The sequence below is a fragment of the Pleurodeles waltl genome, chromosome 5 (assembly GCF_031143425.1).
Source record: "Pleurodeles waltl isolate 20211129_DDA chromosome 5, aPleWal1.hap1.20221129, whole genome shotgun sequence".
Taxonomy (NCBI): Eukaryota; Metazoa; Chordata; class Amphibia; order Caudata; family Salamandridae; genus Pleurodeles; species Pleurodeles waltl.
This window is the reverse complement of record NC_090444.1, coordinates 1713394553-1713416670: the sequence shown is the minus strand read 5'-3', so window position 1 is coordinate 1713416670 and position 22118 is coordinate 1713394553. Positions and strand designations below refer to the sequence as shown.

General features: G+C 44.0%; 1 protein-coding gene across 1 annotated transcript in view; it reads right to left on the bottom strand.

The window, feature by feature from the left end:
* Nucleotides 1–22118, bottom strand: part of LOC138296694 (adhesion G protein-coupled receptor F5-like) — a 1174222-nt gene that overhangs the window by 253232 nt on the left and 898872 nt on the right. The window contains exon 16 of the mRNA XM_069236066.1: nucleotides 4955–5119. Within this exon, the coding sequence (XP_069092167.1) occupies nucleotides 4955–5119 (165 nt within the window). The remainder of the gene's footprint in view (nucleotides 1–4954; nucleotides 5120–22118) is intronic.

The window sequence follows — 22118 nt, the reverse complement described above, 5'->3', positions numbered from 1 at the left end:
GTTCCTACTTTCTGTAGAAACTAATCTAGATAAAACATCAGCCGACAAGTTATGAGAACCAGGAACATATTCTACGATAAAATCGTATTCCTGTAATCCAACAATCCACTTAGTGATTCTGCTAGAGACAGAATCAATTCCCTTAGAGTAGAAAACTTGACATAAAGGTTTGTGATCAGTCCGCACGACAAAAGAACCTCCCCACAAAAACTTTTTTAACTTCTTAATTGTCCAAAAAAACGCCAGTGCCTCCCTCTCGATCACAGAATATTTGCTCTCAGCACCTCTAAGACTCCTAGAAATGAAGGCAATGGTGTTTTCTGGATTTAAACCACCTTGTTGTAAAACTGCTCCCAACCCTTTGTTACTGGCATCGGTCGTCAAAATAGAACGCATATTAGGATTAAAATTCTTGAGTGCAGGCGCTATCACCAGAGACTCCTTGATACTGCTAAATTCCCTCTCACACTCATCATCCCACTTGAAATCAGTACCCTTTTTTAGCAAAATTCTCATGTTAAAACATGAACTGGCAAAATTCCTGACAAATTTACTGAAAAATTCATCAATACCTAGGAAACGCACTAGTTCCTCTTTTGAAGTGGGGGAAGACAAACACCGAATAGAGTCGACCAGTTCTTTCTTGGGTAAAACACCCCCACCAGAAATAGTGTGCCCTAGATAATCAATGGCCTCCACTCCAAACTTGCACTTCTCAGCCTTTATAGTTAGACCACTTTCTGTTAACTTCTTAAGTACCTCTCTGAGTCTTGTCATATGTTCTTTGAAGTCCTTACCATAAACTAGTATGTCATCTTCATATATACATACTCCACACAAACCTTTCAACACACGTTCCATCAACCTTTGAAAAACAGAAGCGGCAGAAATCAGACCAAAAGGTAATCGTACAAATCTAAAGGTGCCATATGGAGTAATAAAGGCTGTGTAGTTTCTACATGATTCATCTAGTTCGACTTGATGATAAGCCGACGTGAGATCTATTGTAGAAAAAAACTTAGCTCCTGAGACTGTAGACAGCAATTCCGTAATGTTAGGAAGAGGATACCTATCCACAACAATACACTTGTTAAGCTTGCGGAGATCCACACAAAGTCTGATCTGGCAATTAGCTTTCCTTGCAATAACAATGGGGGCCAACCATTCTGTGCCCTCCACTTCTTCGATTATTCCTTGATCCTTTAGTTTCATCAACTCAGTTTGAAGATCATCCCTTATGGAAAAAGGTACACTCCGTACCTTGCTGCAAAAAGGAACAGAACCAGGAAACAATTTGATCTTATGTGAATAACCTCGCATGCACCCTATCTTATCGCTAAATAGGTTTCTGAAGTCTTGACGAAGAGTGGAAATGAAATCCGGAACTACTTCAGTGTTATTTACTTCTCTCACACACAGCAGTTCCTTAAGAACAATAGAAGGAGAACTGTTGGGGTCAAGCATCACCCCCAAATCTCTTTGATGCCACCAACTAATTATGCTATCCCCTTTTTTTGAAACATACACCTTGCCCGTGGCAAATCGTTGAGCATATTCCAGTAAACCTACGAAGTAACTATGTAGTTCAATGGGTTCTCCACCATAAGCGCATGGTCTGATGTCAGGTTCGGAAAGTTGAACTTTCCCTTCTAGATGTTCCTCATAAAATTGATTAGATATTATCGTTATTTTGGCACCAGAGTCAAAAAGCATTAAGGTTCTTGCCCCTTCCACTAATACGTAATCTACTGGACCCTTAACTTTGCAGTCAGAAACCTGTAAAACAATCTGACCACACTGGAAGTCATCAACCCTCTGAGTTTCATCAAGGTCAATATCAATGGAGTTGACAGACTTCTTAAACTTCCTTTGGTTGCATACCGCAAAGAAATGACCCTTCTTCTTGCAGTACGAGCAGTAAGCTTTAGCAGCCGGACATGATTTGTCATTGGCAAAATGTCCATCTTTACCACATCTAAAACATCTTTTATTGTTAGCAGACCCTTGAAAAGAGTTATTGGGTCTACTGTCTTTCCCCACTACAGACACCTCCTTGTACTCTTGTTTCTTCATGACATCAACACACTTTACAGAGTGTTCAAATCTTTTTGCAAGTAGGATGACCTCATCTAGATGTGGATCATCTAACAACCATAGCTCCTCACGTACTTTATCCATTTTGCATACTAGCATGAATTGATCACGAATTCGTTCATCCAAAGTAGAGCCAAACTTGCATGAGGAGGCCAAACGTCTCAGGTCTGTTAAGTAGTTCTCAACTGTTTCTCCTTCAACTTGTAGTCTCCTACCAAAATAGTACCTCTCCAAAATTGTGCTGATTTTCGGTAGATAATGTAAGTCTAATTTTTTAATACAAATTTCATATTCATTTAAGGCAATAGAATCAGTGTCAGGAATATCTGGGAGATGGTCGAAAATCTCTTGACCTTCCGTACCTAGGCAGTGAAGTAACAAAGCAGTCCTCCTTTCAGTACTAAGTGATGTACCACAAACTCTAGAATATCTTTCGAATACCTTCTTCCACTTGCTCCACTTGATTGGAGGATCTCCAGAAGTGGAGAGAAAAAAAGGAGGAGCAGCAACATTCTGCATTGTGTAGAGAAAAAAAACACTACAGAAAGAGAAGATTTTTTTTTTTATATATATATATATATATATATATATATATATATATATATATATATATATATATATATATATATATAATTAGCTAGTGTAAAAAAACTCAAAAAGGTTTATTTCTGACAATCTTGCGTGGCAGTCGCCGAAGAAACGGCAAGCGAGAAGGAATGCAAAAAGACTTGCGTGATAGCAATGGACGCCGAAATTAGCTCTTCATATGACTTAGCAACAATAAGTAACAGAATTGTCCTGGAAACAAAAAACGCTGAAGGTTTTAAGTTCTAAAAGCATGTAAGTTGCCTTAAAAACAGGCTAGAACATCGCGCAGGCATCTGCGTGAGAATTGCCCTGACATCAGCAAGCACTTCGGTTATCTTGGCAACAGGGAGCTCGAGAGCGCAATCTGCGCTCAAAACAGAAGCATGAAAGACGAACGAAGCACTGTTGAAAACGAAGAAAATCATGAAATTGTAGGCAGCTTACGGTTACAGTTCAACCAAGCTCATTGACGTCTCCTTTTACTTCCAAATACGTCTTCTCAAGTCAGGATGCTTTCCGAAGCTGGCGTGGGAAAAGCCTCTCGTCGCCAGTGTAAGAACGAGGCGTATGAAAACCAGGACACAGCTTCAAAGGTGACTCGTGTTGTTTATTCTAGAAAATGTAATACTCCGTAGAGAAAGCATCCCGACCTCCGCCTCTCTCCGCAACCGTCCTTTTCTCCTCTCTCGCACCTCACATTCCATCGCACGCTCACCATTCTCCATTCGTCTCCTCGCGCACACACAACACACACATTCTCACATTCACCTTCTCGCGCTCCCACCTGGATATAGGATATAACACTTCCATTCCTTAGCTATGCTATCTTGAGACTTTGCCCCGTCCTACTTTGCCTTACGCTGATGAACTGATGTCCTGAGGACGAAGACTGACGCTGCTTGCTGATCTGTTGGATTGGTAACTATCCAATGCAAATTGTAATTGTCTGTTTGCCTTTTCTTTCTAGGTACCAACTGCTATTTTGATAGAGGTCTTAGTTTAGATGTTTTCTAAATTTGTGTTCACTAAAATGTTTTGCATGAAGCCCAACATGCTAATGCTAATTTGAGGTTAGTTGAGGTGTTCACTAATATCCACTGCAAATAGACAAAAGACTGAGTTCTTGCTTTGTTGAATCATGTACTAATGAGACTCTGCTAAGTTGATTCATATTAATGACATGCTTAAATTCGGAATAATTATAATCCATGAATTTGATTAAGTTGTGCTCTGATTGCTAAATAGTAGCATTTTCTGATGTGTTTTATTGCTATTGAGATTAACCAACATGATATTAGGTTGTTACTAATAGGGAAAAAAATACCCTAACCTCTAATTAAACTGGTGTGGTTATTCATGACTGAAACGTCATGGTGTGTTCAATTATTGATTCTTATTGATTGTTTATCGATTAGTGATTATCATTATTGATTGTTTATTGATTTGTTGATTAATGATAGTAAGAAAATATTTTGTACTGGGAAATCTCCAAACGCAGTCCAAAGATTTGTCGACCTAAACGTGTCTCCTTGTAAGTTTACTTATTAAGGCTCAGACGCGCTAACAAAAGGCACCACGCATGTAAAGGTAAAATGATCATCAGACTTTAGCTCAGAGCAAGCAAAAGAGAAAGGAGGAAGAGAAAGTTAGGAAAATGTGGCAAAATCAAGGATGAAAAAGAACAGAGTGAAATAAAGAGTCAGGACATTCCTAAGGAAATGCTTATACTAAATGGAGTCAGCACTGAAAAGTACCTTCAACTCTTGTCAATATTCTGGACTCGCCTTTTACGGCTCCTTTCTCTATGCTACTCTTTCAAACTGTCTCTCGGGCCGCTTTGGAACTCTCACATACATCCACAACACAATATGTGACTCGTTCAACATGGATCTGACACAAGCACAAGACTATTGGCACTAGATACAAACAACACACAAGATTAATAAACAAGACACAACAGTTTGATATCCTGCACTTTTTTTGTTTTAAATTAACTATTGCTTGAGGTCCTGACCTCGGGAGGCCTTAATCTCCTGTACATAAGACTAGTTTTGCGTTGAAAACTGTCTCTTCATATTACTTTATCCTTTCAACCTCACTGGTTCTTACTCTAAAAGGCACTGAGGCTCTGCAAACCGCATGCGTTACGAAAAACAATACAGACCTGCGTTTTAAAAGTTAGTTGTATTGATAGATAGCTAGCAATCGCAGACTGATTCTCAAACCATTTTCAAAGAGAGACATTTAGAAGCCTCAGGGAGTGGTCACTTACTGTCATCATGGTGGTGTCTACAATTTTGGTAACGGTTGAGAGGGTTTCCAAAATGCTAACCACTGCATTCACAACTGCAAATGTAGTTATGTTTGTTTTATTTACGTTAGAACTAAGGTTGTCAAGAAAAATTGGTATTTCTGATGGCGGCTTTGCCTGCAGGTCCTAAAAATAAAAATAGAATGTTGTTATCAGTAACATTTCCTGCATGCACATTAGAGTATCAACAAAGCTAACATTGCTCAATTTGCTTGAAATTTTCAGTTTCACGCTTTACTCTACTATTCACAGTAAACAATTGCATTAAAACATTTACAAGTCAAATATAAATTGACAAAATTCTTTTTTATAACTAAATTGTTTTACAGGTAAGATGTGCTTTTGGATAATTATTATGTTGATCTACAAATGGATGCCAACCCACAAAACATAAGGTAAAACTTGCAACATTACGGGCCAGACTTACAAGGCCGTAGCTCCTCCTTGTGCCACACTAGTGTCACTTCTGTTTTACACCAATGTGGTCAAGGAGGCACTTTTCACTGCTCCATATTTACAAAGTGGCGCAATGTATGCATTGCACTACATTGCGACCTCTTGCACCACATTATGCCTGCATTAGGCATAATGTATGCGGGGGGGAAGTTCCGAAGTTAGAAGGCCTACAAAAATCTACAGGATTTCAATGCACCATTTTTGGTGTCATTTTTAATGCTTCCTTAATGCAGGCATTAAACACACCTATTTTATCCAATAGGCCTCCTTGCATTTTGCTGCGCTATGGTCAAAATATTGATGCTATTAGCCTAACTTGTGCTGTCGGGCCCTGGATTGTAAATAGGGCACACCCATGGTGTCGTTAGGTGGGGAAGGGACGATGCAAGAAAACTAGCGCATCAGCACTGATGGACCAGTTTCTTGTAAATATGCCCCTATATCTAAGTCATGTCTTTCTTTTACAGCTACCATCGAAGAAGGTGCTTATAAAAGTGACAGAAATTAAAATAATTGTGTTCCTGTATTAACCCTGTTAGTGCAGTTTTTGCCTTTACGGACCTCTGTAAACAAAAGATGTTTACTAGTTTCAAAATTAATAGAACTCATTTTTTCCAACCTTGCTAAGACGAGATGCTAAGTCAGTCCACCAGGTTTCATGTCTGTGAACACCTTCTTACCCACTGTCCTCTTCTGGAGCATTGACTCACTAAACAATCTAAGCAGCTTACTCAAAATGGCCAGGAAGTGTCATTCATTTTTTTGCATCTTGAAATCAGCTACAAGCACATAATACAACTGCATCATTCATATACCAAACTCTAAGATTTAGACGCAAGAGTGCTCTTGATTTCCCTGCGTAAAGAATTGCTGTTTTTTCGTAAACTTTTCTTTCAACAGAATAAAGATCTTTTATTAAAATTTGAAAATGGTTAGAAATGCTCCTGGGCAGGATAGAACTTTAGTAATTTACTGTGAGTAAATTTGCCTTCCTTTGTATGGCTAGTACTATATCATTGATCTGAAATAATCATCTGAGCTGTAGAGTGAGTAGTTCAGTCTGCTGTGGTAAGACGGCATGAATACTCTCGTACTGTGGGACTGGTGTGACTCCGTGCCACTAGAACGAGTGCTGCAAAAGAAGAGAGCAGTGTCTCCTGTTGCTTAGGTCATGGATACTGTAGATCATGATAAATCATCCTCAATTTAAAAACAAACAAACACAAATTTCATCACCCTAGTGTCTGCATTGACCTTTGCTGGTACTGCAATGCCCTTCTCTCATTCAGCTAACAATGGATCAGTAGCCTGTAATCTTGTGCCATTGAGTATACAAATACTGCAGACATAGGCCCTCATTACTAACTTGGTGGTTTGGCCTCCCATGCCGGCATCGGTGGCTGAAGCCGCCAGCCGGCATGGCGGGCCAAACCGCCATATTTTGGACATGGTGAGGGCCGCCAGCGGCAGCCCTCACCCACCGCCAGGATACCACCGTTAGGAAGCCTGGCAGCGAGTTGAAACACCATCCGCCAGGGTAGCGGTGCTACCCTGCGTATAATGTTTCATTTCCCGCCAGCCTTTTCCTGGAGGGATATCCACCCAGGAAAAGGCTGACGGAGGGGGTGCCCCTGCACTGCCCATGCACTTTGCATGGGCAGTGCAGGGGCCCCGGTGCAGAGCCCCATCGTGCAGGTCACTGCCCGATTTTTGGGCAGTGATCTTCGCGACGGGTGCAACTGCACCTGCCGCACAGAGACATTGACGGCGGCTCCATGTGAAGCCGCCATCAATGTCCCGGCCGAGCCTTTCTGTGAGCCGGCGGACGGAAACAATGTTTCCGCCCGCCAGCCCACAGAAATTTTCATTATTTGCCCGGTGGGGTTCCAGGGTCGCTGGCGGTCAGTGTTTTGACCGCCAGCATAAACACGGCAGTTGTTTCCACAGTGATCATAATGACTACCATAGTGGGCTTTTCAACACTTAACTTAAACATTAATGCCAATCTTTTTGGTTGCAGCATTGACAATAATCCTTCATTAGCGTATTAATATTTTAGCAACTTATGGGCCAGATGTAGTAAGCTTTTGACTGGTCACAAACCCAGAGATTTGTTAAATTAGAGGGTTTACATTTTCTGATTCACTAAACACATTTTACGATTTGGAAGACTTTTTTCTGCATAGTAAAATATTTTTAGAGAGGGTTACATATTCAGCATTTAGACACCCACATTCTGGGGGTTTGTTCCAAATACCAAATGGATTCCTATGTATCAGTGGTTTCTAACATGTAATCCCAGTTACAAACTGTAGGAAGGTATCCTCTTTCTAGCCTTGTTACCCCCACTTTTGGCCTGTTTGTGAGTATATGTCAGGGTGTTTTTACTGTCTCACTGGGATCCTGCTAGCCAGGGCCCCAGTGCTCACAGTGAAAATCCTATGATGTCAGTGTGTTTGATATGTGTCACTGGGATCCTGGTAGCCAGGACCCCAGTGGTCATACGTTTGTGGCCTATATGTGTTCCCTGTGTGGTGCCTAACTGTATCACTGAGGCTCTGCTAACCAGAACCTCAGTGTTTATGCTCTCTCTGCTATTAAAATTGTCACTGCAGGCTAGTGACTAATTTTACCAATTCATATTGGCACACTGGAACACCCTTATAATTCCCTTGTATATGGTACCTAGGTACCCAGGGTATTGGGGTTCCAGGAGATTCCTATGGGCTGCAGCATTTCTTTTGCTACCCATAGGGAGCTCAGACAATTCTTACACAGGACTGCTCCTGGAGCCTGAGTGAAATAACGTCCACGTTATTTCACAGCCATTTTTCACTGCACAAAAGTAACTTATAAGTCACCTATATGTCTAACCCTCACTTGGTGAAGGTTGGGTGCAAAGTTACTTAGTGTGTGGGCACCCTGGCACTAGCCAAGGTGCCCCCACATTGTTCAGGGCAAATTCCCAGGACTTTGTGAGTTCGGGGACACCATTACATGCGTGCAATACATATAGGTCACTACCTATATGTAGCCTCACAATGGTAACTCCGAACATGGCCATGTAACATGTCTAGGATCATGGAATTATCACCCCAATACCATTCTGGTATTGGGGAGACAATTCCATGCATCCCAGGGTCTCTAGCACAGAACCCCAGTACTGCCAAACTGACTTTCCAGGGCCTCCACTGCAGATGCTGCTGCTGCCAACCCCTCAGACAGGTTTCTGCCCCCCTGGGGCTTCGGCAGCCCAGTCCCAGGAAAGCAGAACAAAGGATTTCCTCTGAGAGAGGGTGTTACACCCTCTCCCTTTGGAAATAGGTGTGAAGAGCTGGATAGGAGTAGCCTCCCCCAGCCTCTGGAAATGCTTTGATGGGCACATATGGTGCCCATCTCTGCATAAGTCAGTCTACACCGGTTCAGGGATCCCCAGCCCTGCTCTGGCATGAAACTGGACAAAGGAAAGGGGAGTGACCACTCCCCTGACCAGTACCTCCCAGGGGAGGTGCCCAGAGCTCCTCCAGTGTGTCCCAGACCTCTGCCATCTTGGATTCAGAGGTGCTGGGGCACAATGGACAGCTCTGAGTGGCCAGTGCAGCAGGTGATGTCAGAGACCCCTCCTGATAGGTGCTTACCTCTCTCTGTAGCCAATCCTCCTCTGAGGGCTATTTAGGGTCTCTCCTGTGGGTTTCTCTTTAGATAACGAATGCAAGAGCCCACCAGATTTCCTCTGCACTTCCCTCTTCGACTTCTGCCAAGGATCAACTGCTGACTGCTCCAGGACGCATGTAAAACTGCAACAAAGTAGCCAGAAGACTACCAGCAACATTGTAGCACCTCATCCTGCCGGCTTTCTCAACTGTTTCCTGGTGGTGCATGCTCTGAGCGCTGTCTGCCTTCACCCTGCACTGGAAGCCAAGAAGAAATCTCCTGTGGGTCGACGGAATCTTCCCCCTGTCAACGCAGGCACCAAACGTTTGCATCACCAGTCCACTGGGTCCCCTCTCATCCTGACGAGCATGGTCCCTGGAACACAGGAGCTGGGTCCAAGTGTATCCCACAGTCCAGTGGCCCTTCTATCCAAATTTGGTGGCGGTAAGTCCTTGCCACCCCACGCCAGACAGTAATCCTGTGTACTGGGTGATCTGCAGCTGCTCCGGCTTCTGTGCACTTTTCCAAGGATTCCTTTGTGCACAGCCTAGCCTGGGTCCCCAGCACTCTGTCCTGCATTGCCCAACTCGCTGAGTTGGACTCCGACGTTGTGGGACCCTCCTTTGTGACTCTGAGTTGACCGCTGTCCTCAGATCTTATAAGTGCCTGTTCTGGTACTTCTGCAGGTGCTGCCTGCTTCTACAGGGGCTCTCTGAGTTGCTGAGTGCCCGTTCTGTCTCATCCTCCGAGGGGTGATATCCTGGTCCTTACTGGTCCCCAGCAGCACCCAAAATCCTCTACCGCGACTCTAGCAACTAGCAAGGCTTGTTTGAGGTATTTCTGCGTGGGAACACTTTTTCATCCTCCAGCACGCCGTGGGACATCTTCTGACCAAAGGAGAAGTTCCTGGCACCTTCCGTTGTTGCAGAATCTTCGGCTCCTTACATCCGGAGGCAGCCCCTTTGCACCTTCATACGGGGTTTAGTGGGCTCCTGCCCCCCCTGGACACTTGCGTGACTCTTGGACTTGGTCCCCTTCCTTTACAGGTCCTTAGATCCAGGAATCCATCTTCAGTGTTTTGCTGGTGGTTGTGGTTCTTGCAGAATCCCCTATCTCGACTATACTGTCTTTCTGGGGTAGTAGGGTAACTTTACACCCTTACTGTTTTCTCACAGTCCCAGCGACCCTCTACAACCTCCCATAGGTCTGGGGTCCATTTGTGATTTGCATTCCACCTTTGAGGTATATGGTTTGTGTTGCCCCTAGACCTATGTCTACCTATTGCATCCTATTGTGATTCTACGTTGTTTGCACTACTTTTCTTACTGTTACTTACCTGTTTTGGGTTTGTGTACATATAATTTGTGTATATTACTTACCTCCTAAGTGAGGGTATCCTCTGAGATACTTTTAGCATATTGTCACTAAAATAAAGTACCTTTATTTTTAGAAACTCTGAGTATTGTGTTTTCTTATGATATTGTGCTATATGATATAAGTGGTATAGTAGGAGCTTTGCATGTCTCCTAGTTCAGCCTAAGCTGCTTTGCCATAGCTACCTCTATCAGCCTAGCTGCTAGAAACACCTCTATTCTATTCTACTGATAAGGGATAACTGGACCTGGCACAAGGTGTAAGTACCACAAGGTACCCATTATAAGCCAGGCCAGCCTCCTACATTGGTGGTACAGGGTGGGATAAGTACTTGTAAATGCTTTACCACTTTGTCATTTGGCGCTTTTCATAAGAAAAACATATACCAAATATTTCAATATATGTACATTGAACCAAAACAGTTTACTTTTCTGCTCCTACATTTTTTACTAAGTTTCTGAAAAGTTCTGAAAACTTTTAAAAGTTTTCTAAAAGTTTGAAAAAGTTTTTTCTCTGTACTTTCAAAAGTTCTAAAACATTTTCTCTCTCTGTCTTAAACCTTTTCTTTCATGTCTTCAGTAGAGGTCACTCCCAAAGTTCTGTAGGCAACTTATGAGCGTTTAAACTACAAAGGTTTTAGGGGTCTCTGCTTAGAAAGAGGTTTAAGCATTGAAGAGTTTCTCTTTAACCTGCTTTTAGAAAGTGACCAGAACCAGTCTAGCCCATCTCAGGAGAACAAGGTAGGAGGGGAGGCTTCCCAGTCAGACTCAGGGGAGTTCACTGAAGATGCTGTGGAGGGTTCTTACAAAGACCTGCCATATAGCAGGCCACCTAGTGACACTGGTAGTGTTAGAGGGTCACACACTAGTAGGGCATCTTTCACCCCTAGAGGCCAGGTTTCTAGGGTCCAGACAGTTAGGGGCAGGTCTCTCTCTGCCAATTCCCAAATCTCCTCTGTGTCCAAACATTCCCAAGCCTCCCACCCTGAGGATATCTTAATGGAAAGGGAACTTAGAAAGTTGTGGTTGGAAGAGACCAGACTGAAGCTTAAACAGCAACAGCTGGCCTTAGACAGGGAATCCCTGGATATAGAGAGGGAAAGACAGAGATTGGGGTTAGTTCCCCATGGGGGCAGCAGCAGTGTTTATGACAGTAATCCTGTTAGAGAGCAATATTCTAGAAACTGCATAAGATAGTCCCCCCTTACAAGGAGGGGGATGACATTAATAAGTGGTTTGCTGCACTTGAGAGGGCCTGTATGGTACAGTTGGTCCATCAAAGGCAGTGGGCTGCTATCTTGTGGCTATCTTTCACTGGAAAGGGTAGGAACAGGCTCCTTACTGTCAGAGAAAGTGATGCCAATAATTACAATGTTTTGAAGGATACACTCTTGGATGGATTTGGCTTAACCACTGAACAATACAGGATTAAGTTCAGAGACACCAGAAAAGAGTCCTCTCAAGACTGGACAGATTTTGTTGACTGTTCAGTGAAGGCCTTGGAGGGTTGGTTGCATGGCAGTAAAGTATCTGACTATGAAAGCCTGTATAATCTGATCCTGAGAGAACATATTCTTAACAATTGTGTGTCTGATTTGTTGCACCAGTACTCGGTAGACTCAGATCTGACCTCTCCGCAAGAATTGGGAAAGAAGGCAGACAAATGGGTCAGAACAAGAGTGAACAGAAAAGTTCATACAGGGAGTGACAAGGATGGCAAGAAGAAAGATGGTGAGAAATCTCAGGATAAGCATGGGGATAATGGTAAAACTAAGGATCCTTCTACAAATCCTAAACACTATTCGGGGGGAGGGTAAATCTTCTTCTTCCTCTTCTTCACAACCCACACACATAAAAAAAGCCTTGGTACTTTGTGTGTAAACATAAAGGTCATAGGCCAGAGAATAAGTCCTACCCAGGTAAACCCCCTGAGCCTACCATCACTAATACCTCAAACTCTAGTGCCCCTAGCAGTAGTGGTAATAGTGGTGGGACTGCTGGCAACAGTCAAAATAAGGATAGTTGGGTTCACTTTTGGGTCCATCATAGAAACTGGGGTAGTCAGTCCCAAGACAGTTTATGTCACACCTGGTGGCATTGGCCTTGCCACACTGGCTGCTTGTCCCCTTACAAGTAGTATCACCTAACTTACCTGTAGAGTGCCTCTTAGGTAATAACCTAGAGGCCTCAGGTTGGGCTGAGGTAGAGTTTAATACCCATACAGCCATGCTGGGTATCCCTGAGGAATTGCTTCCTCTCATTTCAGCTGAAATGAAAAAGGAGAGAAAAAGGCCTGAAAACTCAGGATCCTTCTCCAACAACAGGTGAAAAGGGCATCAAAGTATCCCCTACCCATCCTCCCATTCAGGATACCATTCCTGTGGTGGGAGAAACCTCTCCTGGGGTGGCATCTGTACCAAGGGAACTATCAGATAGCACAGCTGTATTCCCTAAGGTAGAAGTACCTCTCTGTGGGATAACTAGTATTGGTGAGAAAAAGTGCACCATTTTAGTTAACATGGAACATCCCTCCAACCCTCCCAGAGAAACTTTAGTGCAGCAACCCTGCACTGCCTCAAACAACTTAGGACACCAGCCCTGCCCTGGTGTGGAGCTCATAGGACAGCATTCCAGCACTGCTCCAACTCAAGAGAAACAGCAACCCTGTTCTCTCTTACAGCCATATGGACAACGTTTTTGTCTAGCCCTGGCTTTACTGAGACAGCATCCCTTTACTTGCCTGTTTTAGTACATATAATTTGTGTATATTACTTACCTCCTAAGTGAGGGTATCCTCTGAGATACTTTTGGCATATTGTCACTAAAATAAATTACCTTTATTTTTAGTAACTTTGAATATTGTGTTTTCTTATGATATTGTGCTATATGATATAAGTGGTATAGTAGGAGCCTTGCATGTCTCCTAGTTTAGCCTAAGCTGCTTTGCCATAGCTACCTCTATCAGCCTAGCTGCTAGAAACACCTCTTGTCTACTAATAAGGGATAACTGGACCTGGCACAAGGTGTAAGTACCACAAGGTACCCACTATAAGCCAGGCCAGCCTCCTACACAAACACTGAAAAGTTACTGACTCCCAAGGTGGAGTTGGAATAGTATCCTATTTGCAGAGGAGAAGGGGTCCCATTTGGACCACTTTCATGATGGTAGTTTGAGGGAAGAAAGACTTTGTCCAGAGAACCACTGACAACTCTCAGTTGTTTTAGGACAATCTGGCTGCTACAAGAAAAGGAGTTTTCAGCTGTGAAATGCACAGACTGATGCAGTGGTGTGCTTTCCCTTGAATCATTCTATCTTTGCAGCCAGTGAGAGTAAGTCGCAATTTGTAACCTACTAATGAAGCAGGTGAATCTGTGACCCACTCTGAATCAATATTTTACGTACCAACCTATTAGAACATAGCACGGTTCACAAAATAATTTAGTGGTTGATGTGGGAAACTGGCACTCTGTTGCCGTACCCCCTACTTTTTGCTTGGTTTCTGAATGCAACTTGGACTAAAGTGCACTGGGTTCCTGCTAACCAGGTCCCCAGTGCCAGTGTTCTTTCCCTAAACTTGCAAAAATAATGATACAATTGGCAACACCTTTAGCTGCAACTATAAGTCCCTAGTAAATGGCATTGTGGTACCCAGGGCATGGGGTACTAGGGGTAGGCCCCTGAAGGCAGCAGAACATATTATGCCACTCCCAGGGACCCTGCATCCAAGTGCACTCAGCAATGCCATTGCGAGTGTCCTGGTGCAATCCTACAATGCAAATACACAATGACACACAGCCTGTGTTGCCTGTCCACCAACACTGCATTCAATATAGGTAAGCCACTCCTCTTGCAGGCCTTACTACCCTAAGGCAGGGTGTACTATAATGCATGTGTGGGCATAGGGGCATGAGCAATATTCAGCTTTGTTTATTATTTTAACAATAACCACATTTGCGGTCTTGTTTTATTTCTCTCTATCTAGCTGTTCTTTGCCTAGTCCAGCACTGAGTTCTTAAACAAGACATTTCAGTCATTTTGTGCTTCTCTCAAGGCTGCAGTAATATAGGTTGCCAGTAAACGTGGTATTACTTTGTCTCTGGCATTCATAGAAACATACACATCCTTACGAAGGGACAATTTCTCAGAACACCAGCTGTTTTATTATAAAAACACTTCTCCGTCCCATACACGTTAGAGGGAGATTCTAGCCAGATGACCACGACTATATGCTGATTGCTGAATGCTTCGCTACAGCTGCTTCTGAGGACTTCAGGCCTCTTGCTCAGGTATGAGGGATGATGTCTTCCCAGAGGAACCTGAAGGGCAGAACTAGAGCGTAACATGCTGTGCTCTAACATAGCCTAGGTAGGAATTAGATTAATGACTCTAGTGACAACATGGTAACGTTATTTTTATGCTTTACTCTCCTAGTCACTATTTTAATTCTGTCATGCTTCATTGTACTGGTTATTGCAATACATGCAATGCAAGGTGCAGTTGCTTCATTGAAACCTTTTTGAAACATACACTGCCTCTGACTGTCCTTGTATATGTGAGACTAATGGAACTGAGAGAAACGGATGCGACCTGAGTTACCATGATTTCCCTGAGGTGTCATTTGTGTCATGCGCTCGGCTGTCCAATCATCCATGCTCTTGGGTAGAGATAAGGCACTGCTAGTTAGATGGAGATAAAAACCCAGATTAGGCTGACAGGTGTGACCTATAGTGGATTAGATTCTGTCTCCCACACCGCAGGCGATTCTGCTGCTCAAATCCAGTATTCTCATTAGATTGAGAGCCTACGCGACATGGTGCTGCCAACGTTTGGTCAGGCTCTAATTTTCGAGTCCTCCTGAGTATCTCTGTGTCACTACATACAAAGACACCTCAGTACTATATACGGACACATCCGTGGTATTGAGGAATTTCCTCCTCAGCTAAGTAGGGAGTACCTAACCAACGCTGTAGGTTGTTCAAGCTAGAACCATTAAAAGGATAATCCCCATTTGGTGTGCTTATCTCTGAACAAATTTACCATTCATTATGGCAACCCAGCGATGGTAGGAATTGCAGTCAATATGAGACCACTCCTTACTGCACATTTATTACCACATGGCCTAATGGCCCGGGGGGGCAGTCACATTTTTTGTTGAGGCTCATCTAGCCTTTAGAATAGAATTTTTTATTCTGGGATCACATTTCCAGCAGCTGATGGGAACACAAATACATTTCATCACTATACACCTGCAAATGTACCTGCACAATAAATAGCATATTTAGAGATACCTCTATCTTATCAAGAACATAATAATTGGCTTGATGGCACCCTACCCCATACAATTTCACATGTTAGATTAGGTCCTCTAGGTAATGATGGTCCTACCTGGCCTTTACTGGCCACCTATACACCTCACACTAATGCAGCAACCTTGGCGGTAGCTGAAGTCCATCGCTTATACCCTGAGCTGATGGAAATATATAGACAATTAGTACAGTTTGTAATGCAAACATTAAAAACAAACCCAGCATGTGCTGCTCTGGCACAACCACATGCAGTAATGCCAAGCATTAATCCTGCGACTGTACATTCGATCATGGGTAAGGTACCCGCCAAATGAGAAGAAATTCCGTTTTGGTTAGCTCAAAAAATAAATGCACTGGAAGCAGTATTTCCCCATATGGGACCCCAGGATAAACACAGAATATTAATTATGTGCTTGCCATTTGGGATGGTACCCACTGTAGATAATTGTGATACTTAGGGCACAGTATTTGCCACGCTCTATACGAACCCACATGGTACACCAACACTTGCCAATTTACCGGAAGTGTTGAAACAAATTCAAGATGAATACGGGGCTGACCCGGCCCTGGACTTGGGGATGCAACTATTGCATGACAATTTTGCCATAGTATTCTCAATTATATTAAGTAACCTTAAAGGGGAAGCAGTGGCACTAGCGTGCGGCTTCGGGACGTTTCTCCACAGGATCAAGAACGTTAGCTGCCAAAGATTAACGCGGAGCCCTACGCTAGCATTGGTCGAGATAGTCTGGGGGCCAAACCCACAAAACCACAAGTACAGGGTAAATCTAATAAAGATTCTACCAAGCAAGCTCCTGAGGGTACTAAGTAACACTGGGATAAAAAACAAAAAAACACCTAAAAAAGAAAGAGGAGAATCTCTGCATACGGACACTCCACAGAATAGATATAATCTCAGAAATAGAGATAATATAAAAATGCCTGACAGATATAAATATACTGATACACGCCAATCTCGTTCCTTTCAGGACTCACTGGAAAAACGCAGTGAGAGAGGTGGGCTGTCAGAACGAAGAACTGAGTACGTGAAACCGAGACAGGAATCACAACGCTCAACAGAAGTTTCTGTTAAAAAAGAAGAGAAACTTCCCTAACAAAAACCCCAGTTCGACATGCCACTCAAAAAGAGGGAAATAGCTACTACTAGGGGTGGTAAAGGTTAAAATAGCGCTCACCACCAAAATCATTCTTAAGTATTTGAACAGTGCTTAAATAAGGTACCCCCCTACAAAACCTTGTAAGTAGGACAATCCTCAGATGAATCCCTAAATAAGAAACAAAAAAAAGCACTCTCATTCATAGTAACGTATGTTCACACTACATTATACTAAATAACACGTTCCAGCGTGAGTCTCCAATGAATTCTTCTTTATTGCTTCTTCACCAACAGCTACAGCCAAGCCAACACGTGTTTCATCAGGGTTGTGTTTCCCCCATTGACTTCCTCTGGTGCTTCTTACGGCTTTTAATAACATACAATAGTAACTATACTTCAAGTAAAGAAACATGTCTTGGACACCCAGAGACCATAAAGTGCATTAACTGCTCCATGCACCCATATACACTTAATTGCAAGTCGGTGGAAATCACCATAAAATCTAAACATTCCATATCAGTGTCAAATGAATATCAGAGCATTTCCATCACCTCAGTGCCAAATTTCTTTTAGATGTGTCACAAACATGCACACACAAGTGAAATTTATAGTGCTTGCATGTAAAACTCCTAATTCAATTAATATAAAAAAATACCTGTTATAGGAACTATCCAGAATCCTATCTTCCAAACTGTCCTAAAAGGACCACTAAACAGATATACCTGTATAATAAATAATAAATGATAAGTATGTATGCATCTGAATATCCATACTACCATACCTTTCCTGATTGGTGCCCACTCAGCTTACCTCTTTAGTAATAGTTCCGCTTAGGTTGCGTCTTACAAAACTCAAGTACTATCAACCAATGTATCTGTAAAAGACATTTTATTACACGAGACCTCCGTATTTGTAAAGTCAACACCTCAATAAATAAAGCGCTCATTTTCAAATTGGGCTCACCTCTGATTCAGAGCGACGCTTCTGCCATTTAAAACGTGAGTACGCATAACAGTATCAAAACGTACTGCGCGTCTGAACACAGAGTCACATCAGAGTGATTGCTAGTGCCACAGACTCTTCTACATCTGAACTGCCAAAAACACGTAAGCTGAAATACTGGCTTCAAACAAATTACTTTATTTTCCCAACTATCTTTGGCTTTCTTTGACTGCATTAGCTTTCTTCCTTTGCATTGGCTTTGTTACAACATTCTTTTTATTAATATGTGGTAATTTTCTTCTGGAAAGATCAACATTTGAACTGGTGTATGAAGTCCTAAAAGCCCATTTTTCTTCAAGGTCCATAGAGACTTGTCTTTCGTGAACATCTCCGCTATACCAATTCCTGATGGGATTGTCAGAGGTCATTCAAATACCATATGTGTTTAAACTTTCTGTTAGACCTGACAGCCTAAGGGTGGTCACCCTTAACTTTTTGCCTGCCTCCCTCCACTTTTTAGATGCTGTTTTTCCAGTTCTCTTCCCTGTTTTCCCTTACTTCTGGACTCACACACCTGTGTGTCCATGATATTGATCCGGGAGACAGTCACCCTTGTAAAGAACACAATTTACAGGTTGTCAGATAAGGTGAAGGCCAGCATCAAGGAGGAGTTTTAAAAGATGTTGGCCCTAGGGGTTATTGAGAAGTCCAGCAGTCTGTGTACCAGCCCTGTGGTGCTGGTGCCTAAGGCTGCTGCACCCAGTGCCAAACCAGAACTCCGGATCTGTGTGTACTACTGGGGTCTCAGCTCAGTCACACGGACTGACGCTCACCCCATCCCCCGAGCTGATGAGCTCGTAGACAGGCTTGGCACTGCCAAATTCCTCAGCACCTTTGATCTCACATCACGGTACTGGCAGATCGCCTTGACTGAGGGAGGGCTAAAGAAAGATCAGCATTTTCCACACCTGATGGTCATTACCAGATCCGGGTTACGCCCTTGGGTTGAAAAATGCCCCCGCCACCTTCCAACGGTCGGCTAATGGGGTCCTAGTTGGAATGGATGCCTTCTGCGCAGCCTACCTGGACGACATAGCCGTCTATAGTTCCAGCTGGGAGAAACACCTGCTCCACCTCAAGGAGGTGCTTCAGACTCTGCAACAGGCAGGCCTGACCATCAAGGCTAGTAAGTGCCAGATTGGGCAGTGTTCCGTGGTGTACTTTTGACACCTAGTAGGTGGTGTCAAGGTGTAGCCACTCCAGGCCAAGATTGAAACGTTCAAGGCCTGGCAACCACCTAGAACTCAGACAGAAGTGAGAGCCTTCTTAGGCCTCACTGGATACTACCGTAGGTTTGTCAAGGGCTATGGATCCATTGTGACACCCTTAACAGATCTCAATTCCAAAAAGCAACCTAGGTTGATGAATTGGACGGAGGCTTGTCAGAAAGCCTTTGACTCCCTGACGGAAGCCATGTGCACGGCCCCTGTGCTCAAGGCACCTGACTACTCCCAGGAATTTATTGTGCAGACGGATGCTTCAGAGCATGGCATAGGGGCTGTTCTGGCACAGCTAAATGAGGAGGGCCTAGACCAACCAGTAGTCTTTATTAGCAGAGGACTAATACCACGGGAACAGAGGCAGTGTGCTATTGAAAGAGAAGCATTTGCTGTGGTCTGAGCACTGAAGAAGCTGAGACCATACCTGTTGGGACTCACTTCCGGGTTCAGGCAGACCACAGGCCCCTCAGATGGCTCATGCAGATGAGGGGTGAGAATCCTAAACTCTTGAGGTGGTCCATTTCCCTACAGGGGATGGACTTTACATTGGAGCCTGGGGATTGACCAAGCCAGTGCTGATGGTCTCTCCAGATACTTTTGCCTTAGCGATGAGAGCTCCCAGGAGGTTGGGTAGCCCGCCCCACTTTCAGCTGGTTGGTACACATGTTAGACTTGACAGCCTTAGGGTGGTCACCGCTAACTTTTTGCTTGCCTCCCTCCACTTTTTAGGTACTGTTTTTGCTTGTTTTAAGACTCTGCGCACTTTACCACTGCTAACCAGTGCGAAAGTGCATGTGCTCTCTCCATTTTTAAACATGGTAACATTGGATCATACCCAATTGGATTATTTAATTTACTTATAAGTCCCTAAGGAAAGTGCACTATGTGTACCCAGGGCCTGTAGATTAAATACTACTAGTGGGCCTGCAGCACTGATTGTGCCACCCACTTAAGTAGCTCCTTAACCTTGTCTCAGGCCTGCCATTGCAAGGCCTGTGTGTGCAGTTTCACTGGCAATTCGACTTGCCATTTAAAAGTACTTGAAAGCCTAAAACACCCCTTTTTCTACATATAAGTCACCCCTAAGGTATGCCCTAGGTAACCCATATGGCAGGGTTTTGTGCAGGCAAAAGGCAGGACAGGTACCTGTGTAGTTTACATGTCCTGGTAGTGTAAAACTCCTAAATTCGTTTTTACACTGCTGTGAGGCCTTCTCCCTTCATAGGCTAACATTGGGACTGCCCTCATATATTGTTTGAGTGGTAGCTGCAGATCTGAAAGGAGTAGGGCGGTCATATTTAGTATGGCCAGAATGTTGATACAAACTCCTGCTAACTGGTGAAGTTGGATTCAATATTTCTATTTTTGAAATGCCACTTTTAGAAAGTGAGCATTTCTCTGCACTTAAATTCTTCTGTGCCTTACAATCCACGTCTTGTTGGGATAAGTTGACAGCTCCTTTGTGCATTCACTCAGACACACCCCAAACACAGGATACTCAGCCTCACTTGCATACATCTGCATTTTCAATGGGTCTTCCTAGGCTGGGAGGGTGGATGGCCTGACACTTGTATGTCAAAGAACAGTAGCCTACCCTCACATAAAGGACTGCCACACCGACTACTGGCAGACAGGACTGAACTGAAAAGGGACCCTGTGCACTTCTAAGCCACTCTTTGAAGTCCCCCCCACTTCAAAGGCACATTTGGGTATTTAAACAGGACTTCCGCCCCTACCAACTCAGACACTTCCTGAAGAAGAGAACCTGAACCAGAACTTGCATCCTGCCAAGAAGAACTGCCTGGCTGCCCAAAAGACTTACCTCACTGCTTTCTGTGAAGGACTGCTGCCTTGCTGTTGCCCTGCTGCCTTGCTGTTCTCTGGCTGTGGTGAGCAGTGCTCTCCAAGGGCTTGGATATAGATTGCCTCCTGTTCCCCGAAGTCTCAGGACCAAAAAGACTTCACCTCTACAAGAAGGACTCCTTGTGCGGTGAAATTCGCAGCTACAGCGTAGCTACCGGAAATTTGACGCACACCCCACTGGATTGACGTACAGCCTGACTTCCAGAGAGGAATCGAAGCAGCGCCTGCCATGCGGTAGAAATTTAGATGCAAAGGCCACCAAATCACTGCAGCTCCTGTGACTTCATCCTGCCAGCGCAGGAAATCCACGCATCATCCCCGGGCGTCCGAAAACCCCGCAACTCGAGGAGGATCCACGACCGAGTGCCAGAAATCAACACACAACCATCCCTGTGTGAAAACTGAATGACGCATCGCCATATGCAGCCCGAGAAATCGACGCACACCCCTTTGTTTCCACGCATCTCCTCATCTGTGGTTCTTTGTGGAGATTTTGCACGCAAACCAGGTACTTTGTGCTTGAAAGAGACATTTATTGCTTTTAAAAGACTTAAGACACTTTGGCCCTCATTACAACCCTGGTGGTCGGTGTTAAAGCGGCGGTAATACTGCCAACAGGCCGGCGGTAAACAAAATGGAATCATGACCACGGCGGAAACCACCAACACAGACAGCCACTTTAACACTCTGACCGCCACGGCAGTAGCAACAAACACCGAGTCAGTAACCGCCAACAGCCAGTCGGAAGACAATGTACCGCCCACTCCATTACAACCCTCCCATCCGCCAGCTTTTCCGGGGTGGTACCTACGCCATCAAAAGCACGACGGAAACAGTACTTTGAAGGGAAACCACTCACCTCTTGACACTCAAGAAAGAACCAGGGCGCCATGGAGCCCGAGCTGCAGATCTTCCCCATGCTGGTGTATCTGCTCATATACCAGGAGCACCACAACCGGCGACGATGACCACGGTAAGTACTGCACCCAGCACACAAGGGAGGGGGGAGGGAAAAGAGAGTGACACACACACACAACACGCAACACACACACCCCCACCCACACCCACACCCCCAACACCATACACACAAACACATGCAACAACATTACATCTACACCCCGTAACCCTCTGGA